Here is a 20,159-nt window from a genome sequence, read left to right as displayed (position 1 = left end):
CACACTGCCCCTTTAAGTTATTGATGACACCAGGCAGGAAATAGGATTTCCAGGCAGCAGGTGGCGGTTGCGTTTCGTAAAGCCAAGAGCTTGGTATTTTCTTTATTTATTTGAAGCCGCTCCGAGATGACCGGCGTGTTGTCATGGCGACGTGGACTCATGATGGTGCGCTGATGTCACCCGTTACCGTGGCGACCGGCACACGGTTGTGACGCTTCGCCGGAAAGGGAGGGGGGATGCGAGGGGTTTTATCTAATTCCACACTGAGTAACTAATTGTCGAACACACACTAATACATAAAAAGCACTGTAAACTCATTGTCTCTACTGTAGTTTCGTCAATATTTTGTTTTCTTTACTAAGATTTAATGTTTTGGTCTAAAAAAAAGCAAAACAACTGAATTTGTTTACACTAGAGGTTATTCAACTTGGGTAAACACACACAATCTGGACTCTCTGTCCCTATCTAAACCCACTCCTGTCCCCTTTGGTCAGTCCGTCTGCGAACCTCAGTTCACACTAGGCAAGCCTTTTTCGACCCTGACTCCCACCTGTTTTTTGCTCCCGTCTGCCCCCCGGCTTTGACCCGTTTTTGATCCTGACCTTGTCTACTCTCCCGTCCCGGCTTTCGAACTGTTTTTGTAACCGACCACGTCTATTCTCCTTCCCTGGCTTAGGACTCGCTTCCGACCCCGTTTTTCCATTCCCGACACCGCCATCGCTCGCCACGGAAGATCCACTTCCGCGTTCAGAGTGACCTGCTTCCTGCGTCCAGCAATCACCGGATGGTGGGTGCAACCTTTCTCTTTCTTCCAATGAAACTTGCAAGTGGGTCCTGTCTCCATTGTGGTCCTGACAACAAAGGAGCTAACACTTCTTTACACTTCTGCACTAATTCCTATCACCAACAAAGCTAGCTAGATAGCTTACTAAGTATCGTATTTATCCTACTACCTTAAACAGTGCGTTTGTGACTCTGATTTCAGAAATAACATTCGGATAGGTTTCCCCAATGTTCTCTGGTTGATTAATGGTCGTCAGCAGATACAGCTAGAGTGGGTGCTTTGAGAGTGGCAGCTGGCGTTGGAGACATCCATCGGACATATTTAAAACTGGAAGTCATTGTTTGATGCAATCTATGCTCATTTTTTTTCTTGTGCTTCTCTCTGCGTTGTCTCACGGGCCACATAAAATGATGGGGTGGGGCATATTCGACCCACAGGCCATGAGTTTGACACAAGTGCTCCATTGTTTGATAAATGGAACGAGGTAGAATACAAACTACGGAGACTCAGTAACCAAACCGTTTTTCCTCTAAATTTATAGTCATTGCAAGCTTTTGTTACAGGTACGCACAGCAGCAAGATGGAGGACACTTAGGCCAGCTCTCTCATAAAATGGAATAGAATAGAATAGATTAGAATAGAATAGAATAAAAATTCTAAATTCAGGGGAAAAAGGCTTATTTTATTTCGGTCAGGTATTTTATGTAAATGTTTGTGTACACTAGAGTCAGAGGCGGGTAGTAACGAGTTACATTTACTTAGCTACATTTACTTTAGTAAGTTTTGGAGAGAGAGAGAGAGAAAGAGAGAGAGAGTACAAATTAAAACCCTGTATGTATTTCAAATTAGTTGATGTTTTGGGCACACCTTGATTCAAAGCCTTGCTTTTTTTACTGAGAGGGAAAGAGAGCGAGAGAGAATTAGAGAGCGACAGATGCATCGTTCTGGCTCCCTGACAAAAGAAGCAGGACACAAACTCGTCTCAGCGAGATGCATAGGAACACAGAGCAGGTGTCCGGTCAGAGTACAATATGAAAGACGCTACCATAAAAAATTGGCCAATCAACTTTGGAGATCTCAATTCAAGATGTGCATGTATCATGTAGAGTTGAGCAATGGGGTACTCATCTGTAAAGTAGGCTTAAACAACATTTCCTCAAAAGTGTGTATTTCTAATCAGATTGTATCATGTTTCTCTGTTTCAAAATGTTGGTACCGCCCCAGGGGAAGGGGGAAAGGGGCGTTTCTTTACTTCTTTGTCTTTGTAAATAAAATACAGTGTAGTGGGGGAAGGGCCTCAGAGGAAAGGAACGCGGCCAAGGAGACGAACGCGGGTAAATTCCTCCTCTCCCGGCCCCTCCCCCTCTCCAACTGGCAGTTGTAAAAAGTCTAATGCCTGGTGTATTTTCCTAGCGTTAGCCAACTTTTGAGAAGCTCTCCCACATGTAAGAGGTCGATTCGGTCCCCACATTATTCACGCTCATCGGCATAGGGATGCGGTACTTTTCTTCAAGGACTTTTTTACTTTTACTCAAGTAATTATTTGGATGAGTACGTGGGTCATATTATTCTGAAGTAACATCACTTTTTCATCAGTAAAATGTCTTGCTACTCTACCCACTTGTGAGTAGAGTACACGATGTGTTGATTGCGATATCAATTGCGTACTGACCTGTATCATGTAGAGCTGAGCTATGCGGTACTCGTCCACGCTCATGGGCATGGGGATGCGGTACTCCTTGATCAGCATGGCGGCTTCAGGACCACGGTCAGCGCGTCAGGAAAAACACTACCCGAGTCATGGCAGGAGCCTGAGGAGAGCAACAGACGGTCAGTCGGGGGCGCCATTCGGAGACCTGGCCTTGCGTTTCCTGTCACGGGTTTATTACAAGGTAATCCTCCTGAGTACAAATCCCCCGGCAACCTAAATCCTCTATCTGGCCCTGCCGCGTTCGCTCGCGGGCGGCCGAGGGAAACGGTCGAGAGCGTCGACCCGCGGCTTTAAAAAGACGCCACCCCGCCTCGCATCAGAAGGAGGGGAAGGGGGAGGTTGTGCTGTTTACGTATTAGAAGGCGGAACAACTCGGTGTGGAAACTCCTCTGGAATATGCAGACGGGGGCTAAATCTTTCAAGCAAGGGTGTCACACTTATAGTTCGAGAACCACATGGTAGAAAAAAAAATGTCGTAGATCAGGGGTCTCAAACCTTTCTCAAGCTGAGGTACTTTTTGCTACTAATTAGATAGATAGATAGATAGATAGATAGATAGATAGATAGATAGATAGATAGATAGATAGATAGATAGATAGATAGATAGATAGATAGATAGATAGATAGATAGATAGATAGATAGATAGATAGATAGATAGATAGATAGATAGATAGATAGATAGATAGACAGACAGACAGACAGACAGACAGACAGACAGACAGACAGACAGACAGACAGACAGACAGACAGACAGACAGACAGACAGACAGACAGACAGACAGACAGACAGACAGACAGACAGACAGACAGACAGACAGACAGACAGACAGACAGACAGAGATATATAGCTAGATAGCTAGATAGATAGATAGCGAGAGAGAGATATATAGCTAGATAGATAGATACTATATTCATCCCCGTAGGGAAATTCACACTTCCAGCAGTATCCTTTTGTTGTTTATTAACAGATTAACAGGATGGCTTCTGGGTGCTGTGTTTGAGGTTTAGCAACAGCGGAGTGGATGACGTCACACGCTAGTCCAAAAGTTCGACGTCCCTGCAGCAGATGCAAATCTTTGTGCCCAAGGTTACACCACCTCGTGTTCACGTAGCTAGCGAGACCACCTCCCCTCCGCTTCCCGCAGGGTTTAGTGCAAAGGGCACCTGGTTCGATATGCATTTCTAAGCTAGATGGCTTGCTAAATGGCCCAAACATGTAGCTTGATAGTTAGCAAAAAGGTAAACAGGTAAAAAAAACTAAAAGAGGGCTAGATAGCTAGCGAAAAAAGTAAAACGTTTTACAAATAGCCAGCTAGAAAGGTAAATACTAAACTAGCTAGTTAGCTAATAAGGCCATCATTTAGCTTGATAACTAGCAAAAAAATGTTAAACGTTAGCTAGATAGCATCCAAAAAAAATGTGAGACGCTAACTAGATATCTATCCATCTATCTACCCATGTCATATCCCTCGAGAGAGGTGACCAACAGCAAGACAAACACATACAAAAATAAAGAACATTTTTGAGAAAAGGGAAAAAGTAGCAAAAAACACCAAAAAATTTGGGACCATGGCCAACCCAAATGTCCAAACACTTAAAGAAGTTAAGCACCTCGGCACCCAAGTTGGTCATGCTTTCGTCCCTCCAGATGAAACGGGACACAAGAAAGCGGCCATAACACTCGGGTCAGGGTGACACAACTCACTTCTGTTCAACAGCAAGAGCAGGGCCCGACAGCTTTCACTGGTTTACCCCCGCCGCATAATATGGGTGCCCTGGCCATCCCTTAGAACAGGGGCGTCAAACTCATTTCAACTAGGGGGCCACACGATAGAAAAAACATTCTGTTGGGGGCCGGACTAGTACATTACAGAGAAAGAAAAAGAAATAAAGAAATAAGAAGAAAGAGGGAGGGAAAAGGAGAGAGGGTGGGACAAAGAAAGAAAAAGAGAGAGTGGGAGAGAGTGTGACAAACAAAATATAAAAAGTCATGAGAGAGGGGGAAGAGAAAGGGAGAGGAAGAAAGAAATCCAAAGAGAAATAGAAAGACAGAAGGAGAGAAAAGAGAAAAGAAAGCGCAAAGGGTATGAAGAGAGAAAGAGAAAAGAGAGAAAAGGAAAAAAGGAAGTTAGAGCAAAAGAGGTTAAAAGACACACAGAGACAAAGAGCAACAAATTAAGAGAAAAAGAGAGACACAGAGAGTTAAAGAGATAAGAGACAGAGTGTGAGAAAAGGGTTGGAAAAGAAAGAGAGAGAAAGAGAGAGAGAGAAATAAATACAAGTACAGTGTCTTTGTTCGAGGCACCTGGCTTTGGCAACATCAAGTGGACATATTTCAACCTGCAGCTTGTTTTTCTCTTGCGCTTCTCCGAGTGTTGTCTCGCGGGCCGGATTCAATCCCTTAGCGGGCCTGATCTGGCCCGCGGGCCGCCTGTCTGACATCTGTGCCTTAGACTGTGTCCAACATCCCACCATCCTTTCAAAACACCTCTCCACTCATTCCTATCACCAACAAAGCTAGCTAGGTAGCTTACTAAAAAGCCAAAGAGGTAGTAAGATGGCTAACTCGCCAAAAAGCTAGCCTTGTAGCTAGCTAAAAACACTGCACATTGTTATCATTCTCTTTATAAAACCTCAATTTAAATTTAGTTGTATTTCCTGTCAAATGAATCAACAAAAAGATGAATCTTTTTAACTACATAATGAAATAATTATCGAAGTTTAGGTGCATACTTTGTTATCATTTTGAATTTCTGTTATTATGCGACCATTTTTTTAAGGTTCGCTGATATGCGATGTAGGCTAATATCCGAGCATATGTGGTACTTGAAGTCGTTTTTGTGGTCATTTTGTTTTTTGAAAATAAAAAAACAGATGATTATATCCTACTATCCTTTTTTTGGTATCGCTCATACACACATCTTGTTAGGTACGAGGACCCGAGCGCCGCACCTGAGTCGCGTCCCGCCCTCCTCCTTTATCCTTTCCCGATAGCGCAAGACCGAGAGGTTCACTCTCCCTCCTCCGACTCTGTTGCCATGGAAACGTAGGAGGCCCGCGTTTGATTTGTGGACTTTGATGTGATGCAGCAAGTCCGGGCCACGCCCCGACTCGCCTCCTCCCGTCTTGTGTCAATAACTTGATCGTTGCTAGCGAGTGGACGTCAACGAGTGGCCCAGGCCATTCTCAAAGACACGGGCGCTTTCTTCAGTTTCATGGATCGTCAGATAATTGTCAGACTAAATAGTTTGCTTGGCGTCTGGATGTTAGTTCCAGCCATATTTGTAGGGTGACATCCCTCCGAACCAAGTCAGTCATACAAATAAACAGATTGCGTTTATGGAAGAAGGGAATGAAAAAAAGAAGAAAGGGAGGTAGGAAGGCAGAGAGAGACAACGAAAGAGAGAAAGATAAAGAGAGAAAGGAAGTAAGAAGGCAAGAAAGAAAGAAAGAAGGCAATAAAGAAAGAAGGCAAGAAAGGAAAGAAGAACAGAGGATGGAGAGAAAAGAAATAGAGAAAGAAAGAAAGAAAGGCAGGTAAAGAAGGTAAAAGGAGGGAAGAATGAAAAAAAGAAAGGCGGGTAAGCAAGGTAAAAGGAAGGAAGAATGAAAGAAAGAAAACAGGTAGGAAGGAAGATACAAAGGAAGGTAAGAATGAAAGAAGGACAGACGATGGGAAAAAATTAAAAACAGAAAGAAAAGAAGTAAGAGGAAAAGGAGGAAAGAAAGATATGGATAGTGAGATTAAAAGGAAAAGTAAGTAAGAAGGCAAGAAAGAAAGAAGGAAAGAAAGGAAAGAAGAACAGGGGATGGAGAAAAAAACGAAACAGAAAGAAAGAAAGAAAGAAAGAAAGAAAGAAAGAATGAAAGAAAGAAAGAAAGAAAGAAAGAAAGAAAGAAAAAGAAAGAAAGGCGGGGAAGGAAGGAAACAGGAAGGTAGGAATGAAAGAAGAACAGAGGATGGGAAAAAGATTAAACACAGAAAGAAAATAAGTAAGAAAAAAGGAGGAAAGAAAGATAGAGATGGTGAGATTAAAAGAAAAAGTAAGTAAGAATGCAAGAAAGAAAGAAAGAAACATAACAAGAAAAAAGATAGACAGGCAGGCAAGAATGAAGGAAGGGATGATGGAAGGAAGAAAGGGATTAAGAAGGAGGGAAGAAAGCTATGAAGGAAGGAAGGAATGGAGAAATGAAGGAAGGAATGGAGAAATGAAGGAAGGAAGGAAGGAAGGAAAGAAGAAAAGAAGGAAGGAAGGAAAGAAGGAAGGAAGAAGGAGGGAGGGAAGGAGGGAAGGAAGGTACAAAGGAAGTAAGGAAGGGAGAAACAAAGGAAGGAAGGAAGAATGGAAGGAAGGAGGAACGGAAGGAAGGAAGGAAGGAAGAACGGAAGGAAGGAAGGAAGGAAGGAAGGAATGTATAAATGAAAGAATGAAGGAAGGAATGAAGGAAGGAAGGTAGGAAGGAAGGTAGGAAGGAGGAAAGGAAATGAGAAACAAAGGAAGGAATGTAAAAATGAAGGAAGGAAGGAGCAAATGGAGGTAGAAATGAAGGAAGGCATGTAGAAATGAAGGAATGAAGGAAGAAGGAAAGAAGGAAGGTAAGAATGCAAGAAAGAAAGGAAGGGAACGAGAGACTAAGAAAGAGATAGAGAAAGAAAGAGTCATTTTGAAGTATTTTTGTATTTCTCTAGTAGTATTTTGTTGTGGACACACAAAGGGACATTGAGGAAGAAGTTGGAAGTCAACCAGTCATGTCGTTTAAACAGTTTGGAGGGCCAGAAGAAGGAGCCTGCCAGGCCACGTGCGGCCCGCGGGCTGTAGTTTGCCCAACCCTGATCTACCTCATGACTTGTTGATGGCGGCTCCGCCCTGAAAACACAGGCTCTGGCGCTGGTGGTGATCATGGCCAGGCGCGCTCGCTAACCCAATCAGGCTGTCCACACGTCAACGTTGTGTTCCTGCTGCCTTTTCATTTGTCATCGTGTCACTAACACCTTTCAACACGCACACAGACACCTTCCGACACTTTTACTCTGTATAGCATGAACAGAACATAATAGAGTAATCCTGTGGCGTGCCGTGGATTTCAGAACGACGCCTTCATGCCGAATGAGTGATGTGGCCTTTGTAAACAAACCAGCTCTTATCTTGGAGGGGGGGACGTTTATTTGTGAGAACTCGGATGGGGAAGACGAGATTTTGCGTCCGGTTATCAAGTTCGATGGCGGCGCCCTGAATACAGCCCCCTCATGGAGCTCAGACTGAGCGAGAACGGGAGAAGGTAGGGGGAAGGGTTTTTTACTCTCAGGGCCCCCGCACCTGTATTTTAGTTTTAAAAAGATTGTGTAAACACAACAACTATAATGGATTAAAAAAAGCAGCGAGACAGAAACACGGCTAGACTGATGATTGGCCCTGTTAGCCCTGACAGGTCGAAATTGAGTTCAGTCGTAAGATCTTACTTCTAGGCTGAAAGTGGCCGACAAAACCTTTTCCTGCTTTCTCACTTGGGGGTTGTCCGACATTTTTCTATTAAATCAACACAACTGCGTTATTTCCTTGTTTAACTGCTGTTGGCGCTAACGGTTTGTCAGATTATCGCCCCCTAGCCATTAAGCCAGTCACACTTTGTGAAACTGGTGATGTTGCTCAAAGCCTGCTAGCTTCCTTTCAGACGCCAACTCGAAACCTGATTGGCTACACCAACTACTTCCTCCAACTGAAGAAAAACGTTGCCAAAGTCCCTTAACCGTTAGAGTCCTAGGGGCACCACCTTCTGTGGTGTGTCTTGGACAGGTACAGCCTGACAGCGCCCTCTTCAGGCCGTTTTTACGGGTATGGGTTTGCTCCCCCAGATGAAACAGATAAAAATGTATGAGGAAAATACTTTACTTTACTCACGGCCAAATTCAAGCACTTTTTAATCCAATTTCTCCAGTACCATTAAAGGGACAGTGTGTAGAAAATCATTTAATTTAGTAAAAAAATATATATATTTGAATACTAGGCAAAAATACCTGAACTATCATACCAATGTTAATTTCTATTTATATCATAGGTCAAGAAATGGTATTTCTTTTACATAGTGGACTCCTTACCTAAGCTCGCCACCTGGTTTTTCTAGCATCTTGCTGCTACGCTGTGCTCTTGGCACTGGTTTTCCTTCGCATTAGACAATACAGTGCCATCTAGTGGTCAAATATTACACACTGTGGCGGTGTGAATCGTGTATTTTGCAGAGCCACAAACAGATCTGCCATTTTTTTTCGATAAACAACAGCCTTTCGAGTCACAGACACAATATCCACAAAACCAATGAACAAGAATATAAACATTTGCCTGCAGAAGAATAGTTCAGCGCTTTTATTTGTTACACAAAAGATTGAGTCAATAAATAGGGTTTGTTCTTTGGTTTTATTGTGTAGTAGAGTATTTAGTGTCATGATTACTGATGTGACTCAGCCGTACCAGCTCCTTTGGCGCCAACTGCCGCGGTTTCTGATTGGCTCCCGATCAGTATTTGTACCCAGTCTTGTCTGTCCCCTTTTGAAAGTCCGTCTGCGAACCTCAGTTAACACTAGGCAAGCCTTATTTCGACCCTGACTCCTACCTGTCCCGTTTTTTGCTCCCGTCTGTCCCCCCGGCTTCTACCCGTTTTTGATTCTGACCACGTATTCTCTCCTATTCTGGCTTACGACTCGCTTCCGACCCAGACCACGTTTTTGCTCTCCTGTCCCGGCTACCGACCTGTTTTTCCGTCCCCCGACACCGCCATCGCTCGCCACGGAAGATCCACTTCCGCGTTTGGAGCACAATCAGAGTATCAGAGCGACCTGCTTCCTGCGTCCAGCAAACACCGGATCTTGGCGCAGCCCTTCCTATTTCTTTCAATAAAACTTGTGGTAAACGCAATTGGGTCCTGATTTCGTTCTGGTCCTGACATAGGGTTTGTTCTTTGGTTTTAATGTGTAGTAGAGTATTTAGTGTCATGATTACTGATGTGATTCAGCCGTGCCCGCTCCTTTGGCGCCAACTGCCACGGGTTCTGATTGGCTCCCGATCAGTATTTGTACCCAGTCCTGTCTGTCACCTTTTGTCAGTCCGTCTGCAAACCTCAGTTTACACTAGGCAAGCCTTTTTCGAACCCTGACCTGTCCTGTTTTTTATCCCGACGAAGTCTTCTCTCCTATTCTGGCTTACGATTCGCTTCTGACCCCGACCACATTTTTGCTCTCCTGTCCCGGCTACTGACCCGTTTTGTCGGAGCACAATCAGAGTATCAGAGCGACCTGCTACCCGCGTCCAGCGAACACCGGATCGTGGGCGCAACTTTTTCTCTTTCTTTCAATAAAACTTGTGGTAAATGTTACACAATTGGGTTCTGATTTCATTCTGGTCCTGAAATAGGGTTTGTTCTTTGGTTTTATTGTGTAGTAGAGTATTTAGTGAATAAATAAATAAACATTGTGGATTTTGATTAGTGCCGGTCAATTTTGGAAACAAATCCCTGCAAAAAATAAAGCAATTACTGTAGCAGGAACCTTGGAATTGATCATGGCCATTGCTACAGTTTTAATGTACAAGAATACACAAAGCCACAACGATGTCCTCCTGAAAAGAAGACGCCGCTGACCGGAGGGGGAGAAAAAACATTTGGCCAGAGACGGGCGGGATGCCGGAAAGCCCGAGGCCACCACCGGCCCCCCCTTTTCGTGACGACACAAGGAAAAAGCTATTTTTGGCTTTCTGGGTGAGAAGAGGGGTGAGGGGGTCGAGGGAAACAGCGTGACGTCGGAGGAGGAGGGGGGGGGAATGGTGGGGGTTCACCGTCACGCTTCTCCCATACTGAAAATTTCAATTCTACCAGAAGATAGTCTCGAATAAAACACTATATATGAGTAAAATATTATAATGAAACGGTGGAAAGATGGGGAAGACAATCCATCGAATATTGATTGGGTGTAAAATGAAATGAAATGATGGAAAAATTGAGAAAAATGGCAAGAGAGAAGAGAATACGATCTCATTGTTGGGAATAGGAAACAACACACACACACACACACACAAAAGATGTCAAGTTTATGTGAAATTAATGTCAGGACCCACTTGCGTTACGTTTCTCACAAGTTTTATCGGAGGAAAGAGGAAGGGCGGCGCTAGACGCGGGAAGCAAGTCGCTCTCGCAATCGGATCGTGATCCGATAACGGAAGTGGATCTTCTGTAGCGGGAGATGGCGGTGTCAGAGACAGAAAAACAGGTTCGATTGCCGGGACAAGAGAGCAAAAATGTGGTCGGGGAAAGAAACGGGTCGAAAGCTGGTACGGGAGAGCAGACGTGGTCGGGAACAAAAACGGGTCTTAAGTCGGGACGGGAGAGCAGACGTTGTCGGGATCAAAACGGGTCGTGGCCGGAGACAGGGTTGAAAAAGGCTTGCCTAGTATACACAGAAGTTCGCAGACGGACTGACAACAGGGGATAGACAGGACAGAGTTAAAATAGTGGGGAAGCCAATCTGTCAACAAGCTGCAGCAGGCGCCACACGGGCGGGGCCAATTAGGCGCCATGACAACTGTGACAATTAAATTATTCTAAAAAAATAATTTTTCATATTCTCTGGAATGTTCAGCAGGGGTAAGGAACCTTTTCCGACCCAAAGAGCCATAAAAGCAAAATATTCAGTTTTTTAAGCCACACCATACATTTTAAGACAATTTCTACAAACCTGCCAAACCCACTCTCAAAATGCAAATTTTTCATTACATTTTATTTCATTTTGTGTAATATGATGATTCCATCAAATCTATGAAATACTAATCTTGCCAGAGCCATTGTCCCATATCTGTCATGATTACTGATGTGACTCAGCTGTGCCCGCTCATTTGGCTCCCTGTCCCTATTTAAATCCAGTTCATTCAATCCCATGTTGTCAGTCCGTCTGCGAATCTCCGTGTATACTAGGCAAGCCTTTTTTGACCCTGACTCACGCCTGTCCCGTTTTTTGCTCCTGTTTGTCTACCGCTACGACCTGTTTTGATCCCGACCACATCTGCTCTCCCGTCCCAGCTTACAACTCGTTTCCAACCCCGACCACGTCTTGCTATCCCAGTCCCGGCTACCAACCAGTTTTCCGCTCCTAACACCGCCATCGCTCGCTACGGAAGATCCACTTCCGCGTTCGGATCACAATCCGAGTACGAGAGCGACTGCGGCCAGCGAACACCGGAGTGTGGGCACAGCCCTTCCTCTCTCTTTCAAAAAAACGTCCGCAAGTGGGTCCTGTTTCCGTTCTGGTCCTGACAATATCAATATAAATATACCAGTTAAAACGTGTCTCCCTACCGCAATAACTTGAGAGTGGTAAGTCTTAATTTGACCATTATTCTTGTTCTAAACAAAGGTTTCAAAACAAGGTGCGAGCAAAGTTCTTTTGTAAAAATGTCACAAAATGCTGCAAACAAGAAGGATAGGGATATATTTAGAGGGAAGCGAGTGCTTGCGCAATATGTACATAGCCCCGTCAATATCTACCTCTCACCCAATCAAATTACTTTGGGTCCTGTGCTGGGATTCATGTTTACAGTTTGTTCTTCGGGTTTTCATCATAAAGTTTCTCAACAGTGAACATGTATTGTTCAATGGGCTTCCATATAAAGGATTCCTGATATGTTATGATAGTATTTTTGTCTAGTATTTAAATCAATGTTTTTTTTTTCACTGAATGTGTCATGATTACTGATGCGAGGCACCCGAGTCTGCACCTTTGGCGCCAACTGCCTCGGACGGCCATTGGCTGCTTACCTCTTTTTAAACCCCCGTCTTCCTGTCACCCGTTGTCAGTCCGTCTGCGAACCTCAGCTCACGCTAGGCTTCTTTTGACTTTCTCCTGTCCTAATTCCTGTTTGATTCCCGGCTCCGACCCCTTTTCAGAACTCGACTACGTTTTTGCTCTCCCGTCCCGGCCATCGATTTGTTTTTCCCCTCTCTCAACAAAGCCTTCGCTCGCCACGGAAATTCCACTTCCACGATCGACGATCTAAGGATCCTGTATTCTACCCTTTCCCTGCTTCCTAATAAAACCCAGAGAAACACACGCAAGTGGGTCCTGTCTTCGTTCTGGTCTTGACAGAATGACAATTTTTGTACCACTAAGAGGCATTTAACATTACACACTGTCCCTTTAAGCTCTTACTGTAGATTTAATTCCATGCTCTTACTGCAGTTTTAATGTTCTACGCCTTATAAAGACTACTTTTTGGGGGGTGCGCCTTATAACCCGGTTTACAATCCGGTGCAACTTTTAGTTGTGAAAATTCACTAACTGCAATAGAGTCATTATTCCACCCGTACCCTCGTTATATAAAAATGATGGAATTAAGGACGAGCAAAGGTCGTGCGCGACGGTATACGCGGTCGGTCTATTTGCGGTGTTCATTGACATGCTGTGTTTACCCCGACTAAAAATATCTCTGAGTGACGTAGCGACCCATGACAAGCCCACCCCCCGCATTGCCTACCCCCACCCATCATCATTACTGTACTGCATTTGCCATACATGCCATTTATCAGAGGTTTGTGCGTATGCGCGTCAAGTTTTATGTGCATTTGTGCTAGCGTACAGTAAGTGTTCATTTTACCTGTGAAAAGTGATGGGTCCCAGGACTCGCATGCTCAAAAATCTATGGGTCCCAACCAATGTTCCTTCTAATTTTCCAGGGGTCTGAGCGTTCACACAAAGTCGGTGAGCAACGCTTGAAACAACAGTGAGCAACAGCAATCCCAAGTAAGGCAACTAAATCATTATCAAACATGTCCAAAACTTGACATCAAGTTACATTTTGCGGAGTTTCCGGCAAATCAGAAAAAAAATTCAGTTTTGAATGAATTGACTAATGTATTATTGCAAAGGTTTTACGGCCTACGTCATTGGTTTTTACAACAATTCTTTCACAAGATTTTCATTTCTTTTTATTTCCTGGTATCTTTTGTCGCATAATACTAACATTTTTGGGGGCTTCTTTAGTCGGTTGCAAGATACAGAACTGTATTTAATTACATTTTTTTAGTGGAAGTACAATGTTGGCAACAAGATTGACCTGGTATAATTGGAAATGATTTGAATGCAACACAAACTTTTTCTTCTTCTTCCCAGTTTTTTTTCTATTTGTGTTATAATTCCTTTAAAAAAATCTCATTGTGTTTATTTTTTCCTAGCTGTTCCTTTTTTTCTTTCTGTTCTCTATTTACTTTTTTTCCTTTGTTTCTTTCGTTTCTTTTTTTCTGGCTTTTTTCTGAAAATTTTCTTCTTTTTTCTCTTCCTTTTGTGTCTTTTTTCTTAGCTTTTCACTACTTTTTCATTTTGGTATTTTTTTTTCTTTTATGTTCTATTTCCCCCACCCCCCCCCCTTACTTTAAATAATTTTGTGCACAATTTTAGATATTATTTGGTCATGTAGGAATTAAAGAAGCAAAAACAACCAGAAGAGCCATTTGCGACCTGTTCTCTTTAGTGAGCCGAGCCAAAGAAGCCGGTTCTCGAAAAACTCTACTGACTTTACTTTTCAACTTCGTTCGACATTGACTTCAAAATATTGCATTTAGAAAACAGCGTCCGGGGGTCCCGTGTATTTTTCCCTTTATGCACTGTAACTTTGACTTAATTCGCTTCTTAATTAGCAATCTCGAGCTCCGATTTTTGTGCGCAGGCTAGATTTTCTTGTGCGCTGAGAATGTGCAGGCAGTGCGCGATTGCGCACTCGCGCAGCTTAGAGGGAGCATTGGTGCCAACAGAGATCTATGGGTCCCCAAAATTTTGTGTAATCGCGATTGAAATCGTAAATCGGCGACAAATATATAATATAAATCTATATATTCATTCAGTTTTAATCATCACAGTTTATTGGCAATACAAATCAGTTATCAAAAAAATCAGATTTTTCAGTTCACAACAATATTGTACATTGTACAAAATATTATTGCTGAAATAATTATATTAATCTATATTTTCATTCAGTTTTAATCATCACAGTTAATTGGTAATACAAAGCAGTTATCACTTCTGATTTTTCAGTTCACAATATTGTACACTATACAAAATAATATTGCTGAAATATTTATATATTCATGCAGTTTTAATCATCACAGTTAATTGGTAATAGAAAGCAGTTATCACTTCAAATTTTTCAGTTCATATATTCTTCGTGGTTTGCTGACCCGCCATAGTTGTAATGCCTTCTCAAAGTCCAATCCATTATCATCCTTCTCATAGCGTAACCAGGAAAATAATTTAGTCCATTTTGGCAGAAAAGTCCTTTTCTTGCTAGTAGTCTTGTTTATTTTCTTTCGTCGAATCGTTCGCTTCAACACACGTTTTCTCTTGCCTGCGTGATCTTCCGAAGAATTTCTCCGACGTTTTTTCGTGCCGGAATTATTGCAGTTGTTACAACTTTCTGTATTATGTTTTGACTTATTACCGACACTGAAGAAATCACCAATTTTTTTGTTGATTTGCACCTAGCACCAACTGTTTTTTCGGAGGCATACTTCTCTTTCACTCGACAACCGCCACAACAATGACGTCATCTCGGAGCAACGAGATCTCGTTTGCCGAGATCGGCGCGAAACCAAAACAACAATGTCGGATCTGCCTGACGAAAAGTTTGGAGTGCGGTAAATCTTTGTTTAAAAAAAAAAAGTAATCGGGTAATAATGACAATTTGGTGTCAAAAAGGTTGATTTGAGACTATGCGTCCCCAGCAAAAATGATGCGTCTAGGACGCAGGGACGCGGGCAAACGAGAACACTGGCGTACATCGTGTATTGTTTCGGGGTTTTGTATATTTTGGTTTCGTATGAACCTTTTACGAATTCTGTTTGTGTTCCTGTTTCTTATAGTGGGTGTGCATGTGAGTGTGTGCGGTAATAGTAATCAATAGCGTGACTCATTCTTTTTGCTGTGGCTACTTCCTAACAGCATTCATTAGCCCAAACGCAATCTTTGGAGCCCGATAATCACATCCTGCCGGGCTCCGGCTTCTTCTCTGGTCGGCTCTTCCAATCGAGAAATGAAGATAAGCTGCACATCATTGAAAGGATAATAAAAAAAAAACAAGAAAACAGGTTTGAGAACTGTTAGCATGCTAACACCAGTGTTTCCCGTAGAATTTTGTGAGATTCTGGTGGATGGAACCAGAACTAAAACCAAACCTTTGGTCGCGGGCCGAACAGTATAAATATTTATTGAATACACTAAAACTTTCCTTTTTTTAAAAAAAAACATAAACAAATATGAATTTAAAACAGTCAGGAATATTATTCCAGAATAAACAACCTTAAACATGAAATGAATTAAAAATCGTTGCTCTCCATAAAAATATCTCCTGTCAAAACTATACTAATTCAAAATATGAAAAAACTGAAAATATAAATAAAATTTGTGCTTTTCACTTTGGGAATTTGCTTTAGTGAAAAACATCTTCATATTCTTCTTTAACTCTTCCACTTTCTGTATCTTTTCTCTGGATTCAAGGTTTTTCAGTTTACTCTGAAGTTTTGTCTTGTAGTGCCGTTTTCCATTAAATTCCTTAATTACGGCCACAAAATCTCCACAAATAAGACTCACGGGTTTACCGGCAATGTCAGTTAACATCATTTTCTCGGCCATTGTGGTTTTTAGTATCCGAGTATAATTTGAAAGTTATCAGGGTTTCATAGACCCGGGCCATTATAGTAGATGTGTATAAAAGGATTTCTCGGGCCGGATATAATTGCACGCCGGGCCGGATGTGGCCCGCGGGCCGTGAGTTTGACACCTGTGATCTAATTAGACTAAACATAACTAGGGTTGTCCCAATACCGATGCTGTACTATTTTAAGGTTCTGTATCAGCGAGTAAACAGACCAAATCACCAATATGACATTTTAAATTCAATTCAATGTATTACTCATATCCGTAGTTTGGTAAATGACAGTATCAAATATCATTGTAGCTACTTTTGTAATACAGTAGCCGCTTCGAGAGGATGCTGGTTCTTCTTCTATGGTTTACAGGAGGTTATTGTAACCCGCAGCTTGTGAAGGCCCATTTTCACCAAAGCGTTTTCATGCTCTAAGCAAATTATACTCATCGGTTGCAATGGTAGCGCCGCTTTTTACGCTCTGTTGAAAACACGCACTCGTCTATATCATATTTTACCCAGCCGTCTAATCACAATGCAGGCGGGGCGGGACAAACAGCCACAGCGACCAGTGAGAATGCCCGCTTTAACTTGTGTCGTATGTGTGCAAATACTATATGATCTCTACGCGAACAATGACACGTCTTTATTGTCACAATGTAGTGTATTTTTTACAACATTAGATTTGGCAGTCCAGGATAAACATGTACTAATAAATGAAGAGGAAAAATATATATATACAGTATTTTCCAAATTATAAGGCGCACCAAAAAAACATAAACTGGCCAGAAATTTGAAAGTGCGCTTTATAATCCAGTGCATCTTATATGAAATGGCTCTAATTGGAAATGCATAGTTACAGTGCTAAATGATACTGCATACTGTAACTGTTCTGCCTTTGAGAAACATATAGAGATGTCTTTAAGTGCCCTCTTGTGGTTAAAATATGAATTGTAAAAACATGCTTGTGACAATCCAACCAATAATGATAAGGGTTCTTATAATACCGAAAGTGCAACAATAGTATTTGTTTGTCTTTATCCAGTTTTCAGGGCTCTGTCAATTATTCGACAGCGTTTCTTTGAATAGTTTGAATTTTTTTATGTTTGTGTGTCACGGTTGCCATGGGGCCCAATTGGCCCCGCCCGTGTGGCGCCAGCTGCGGCTTGTAGACAGATTGGCTTTCCGTCTTTTTAAGCTCAGTGCTCTCACTTTTCCTTTGTCAGTCCGTCAACGAACCTCAGCCCCGGAAAATGTGGGTTTTGACTCGGTCCTGTTTCCTGTTGGTATTTTCTGTCCGGTATGGTTCCCGTTTATTTTGTCCTGTTTGATATCGGTTTCCAGTTTTGTTTCCGTCTAGTTTGTCCTGTTTAATTTCCTGTTTTGATATCATTCCTTTCTGTCCCATTCTGTCCAGTATCGACCCCATCTGTCCGATATCTGCTCGGGCAATTGGTATCAATCTCGTCGGCGTCTGACTTCCTATCATTCCACGCCAGACTGCTGCCTAACGTGCATGACTCCCCATTTCCCGTAAAATAAAAGGCTTGCGTGAGAAACGTCACGCATTTGGGTCCTGATCCTGTTCCGGTTCTTGACATTGTGTACGTTTGATCAGATATGTATATATAAATAATGTATGGTTCACATTCATGTGTGCCAGTGTGAGGTCATTGTTCTGCCTTTGTGAAACATATAAAGGAGTCTTGGAGCTCGCTCTTTTGGGTAACATCTTAATTGTTTGTTGCTAAAAGGAAAAAAAAACACTATTCTATACGATACTATACTATACTATACTAACACTACACTAACAGTGCACTCTACTAACACGATACTACACTAACACTACACTATACTACACTACACTACACTAACACTACACTATACTATACTAACACTAAACTAAAAGTACACTATACTAACACTTCACTATAGTATACGAACACTTTACTATACTTATAACATTTTACTGTACTATACTATACTATACTATACTATACCATACGAACACTAACACTTGCACTACACTACACTAATACTACACTAACACTACACTATAGTAACACAACACTATACTAACACTACAATACACTATACTAACACTAAACTAAAAGTACACAATATTAACACTACACTATAGTATACAAACACTTTACTATACTAACATTTTACTGTACTATACTATAATATATTATACTATACACTATACTATACTATACAATACTATACTATACGAACACTAACACTTGCACTACACTACACTAATACTACACTAACACTACACTATAGTAACACTACACTATACTAACACTACCATACACTATGCTAACACGATACTAACACTACACTATACTATAATATACAATACTAACACTACACTATAATATCACTACAGTATACTAACACTATACTATACTATACTATTACTATACTATCACTACACGAGACTAGACTACACCACACTACACTACGGGGTTAAAATGTGAGCATTTTTTCGTTGGACTACAAGCAACCATCTGATCTTAGTTTCCTCCATTTCTTTTTCAACATTAAATTGTTAATCTTGAACAAAATATTGTAATTGTATTTATATATAATTGATTTTGTCTTTTGGTGCATATTTCATATGAAGTAATCCAAAAGTAACAGAGGGTAATGAAGTTATATTACTGCAATATTATTCGGATTATGATACCGATTACATTTTTCAACAGGTAACTCGTAACTGTATCCGATTACATTTTTGAAGTACGGTAATCCTCCCGACCCTGCTTGTTGGTGTGTGAACACATTTTCTCTGTGTACGGGATGACTATTTGCATGTATTTGTGTATATTTCGTGTTTGACGTGCGTTTGTTTAGGTGTGTCTTTGACTGCGTCTAACTGCTTTACGCGCGCGCGCGTGTGTACGTGTTTCGGGATCCGAACCGATTCCAGATCATTTATTCATTGATGAAATGTCAATTCTGGGTCGATGACGTCACACGACACTCTTCCTTCCATTCATCCATCCATCAGTCAAGCGGACGCTCACCTGAGGCTTGGCCGGCAGGCGACGCTCAATCTCCGGCTGTCTTCACGCCGCCGCGGCGGTGGCGGTGGCTCGGCATGGCGGCTCGTTGACGCCGACTACGGAGAGGTCCGACGTCCCGGGGAAGTGAAGCTTTTGGGGGTCTTATTAGGGGCGTCCTCCGGTCTCATAGGACGTCATGCGTCCTGTTGTCACGCTCCATTTTGCGTCCTCGTCCGTCTGTCTGTCTGTCAGGGATGTCGTTTATCGGGTTGGCGCTGACGTCACGGCCCCAGCGCAGGTGGATAGGGCGAAATGGTGACCTCTAGTGTGGAAATGAGTTATTGCAAGAACGTTCAATTTAGGGCGTGAAAACCCGTTACCGTTCAAAGGTTTGGGGTCACCAAGAAAATGCAGTTTTTTAAAGAGAAGGTTACTCTTTTATTTATCACTGTCTGTGTTATTTTGCCCAAATGAATCTTTATGTTGTCACATATGGCATTTTTTTTTACTCAAGCACCTTAAAATTTAACCCGAGCACCCCCGAAAATTATAGGACTTTAAAAACTCAATTTACCCTAACAAAGGACGGGAAAAACGTCAAATAACCAAAATATAAAAAGGTATAACAAAACAAAATTGTAAACAAACGCAGCGGTGAAATAATCCACCACCTTGAATTGGTTTAGTGCAGGGGTGTCAAACTCATTTTAACCCAGGGGCCACACGATAGAACCAACAATCTCTCGGGGGCCGGAGAAGTAGATTAGAGAGAAAAAAAGGGGGGAAAGAAATAAGAGAAAAAGAGGGAGGGAGAGAGAAGTAGAGAGGGTAGGACAAAGAAAAAGAGGAAGGGAGAAAGAAAGAGAGAGAAAGAGGGAGAGAGAGGAACAAAAGAGATGAAATGAGAAATAGAGAAGGGGAAAAAAGAGAGAAAGTACAAAATCCAAAGAGAAATACAAAGAGAGAAGAAGAAAAA

At 42.1% G+C, this 20,159-nt stretch overlaps 1 protein-coding gene across 3 annotated transcripts in view; it reads right to left on the bottom strand.

The window, feature by feature from the left end:
* Positions 1-19,413, bottom strand: part of pitpnm2 (phosphatidylinositol transfer protein, membrane-associated 2) — an 80,264-nt gene extending 60,851 nt beyond the window's left edge. For all 3 annotated transcript variants that reach the window (XM_088355650.1, XM_088355652.1, XM_088355651.1), the window contains exons 1-2: positions 19,205-19,413; positions 2,457-2,595 (exon numbers count right to left, since the gene is read on the bottom strand). In XM_088355650.1, the coding sequence (XP_088211776.1) occupies positions 2,457-2,534 (78 nt within the window). In that variant the 5' untranslated portion in view covers positions 2,535-2,595; positions 19,205-19,413. The remainder of the gene's footprint in view (positions 1-2,456; positions 2,596-19,204) is intronic.
* Between the last annotated feature and the right edge of the window lie 746 nt (positions 19,414-20,159).

Source organism: Urocampus carinirostris, chromosome 16, assembly GCF_059441175.1.
Source record: "Urocampus carinirostris isolate Australia breed hairy pipefish chromosome 16, RoL_Ucar_1.0, whole genome shotgun sequence".
In the NCBI taxonomy this organism is placed as follows: domain Eukaryota; kingdom Metazoa; phylum Chordata; class Actinopteri; order Syngnathiformes; family Syngnathidae; genus Urocampus; species Urocampus carinirostris.
This window is presented reverse-complemented; position numbering and strand designations above follow the sequence as displayed.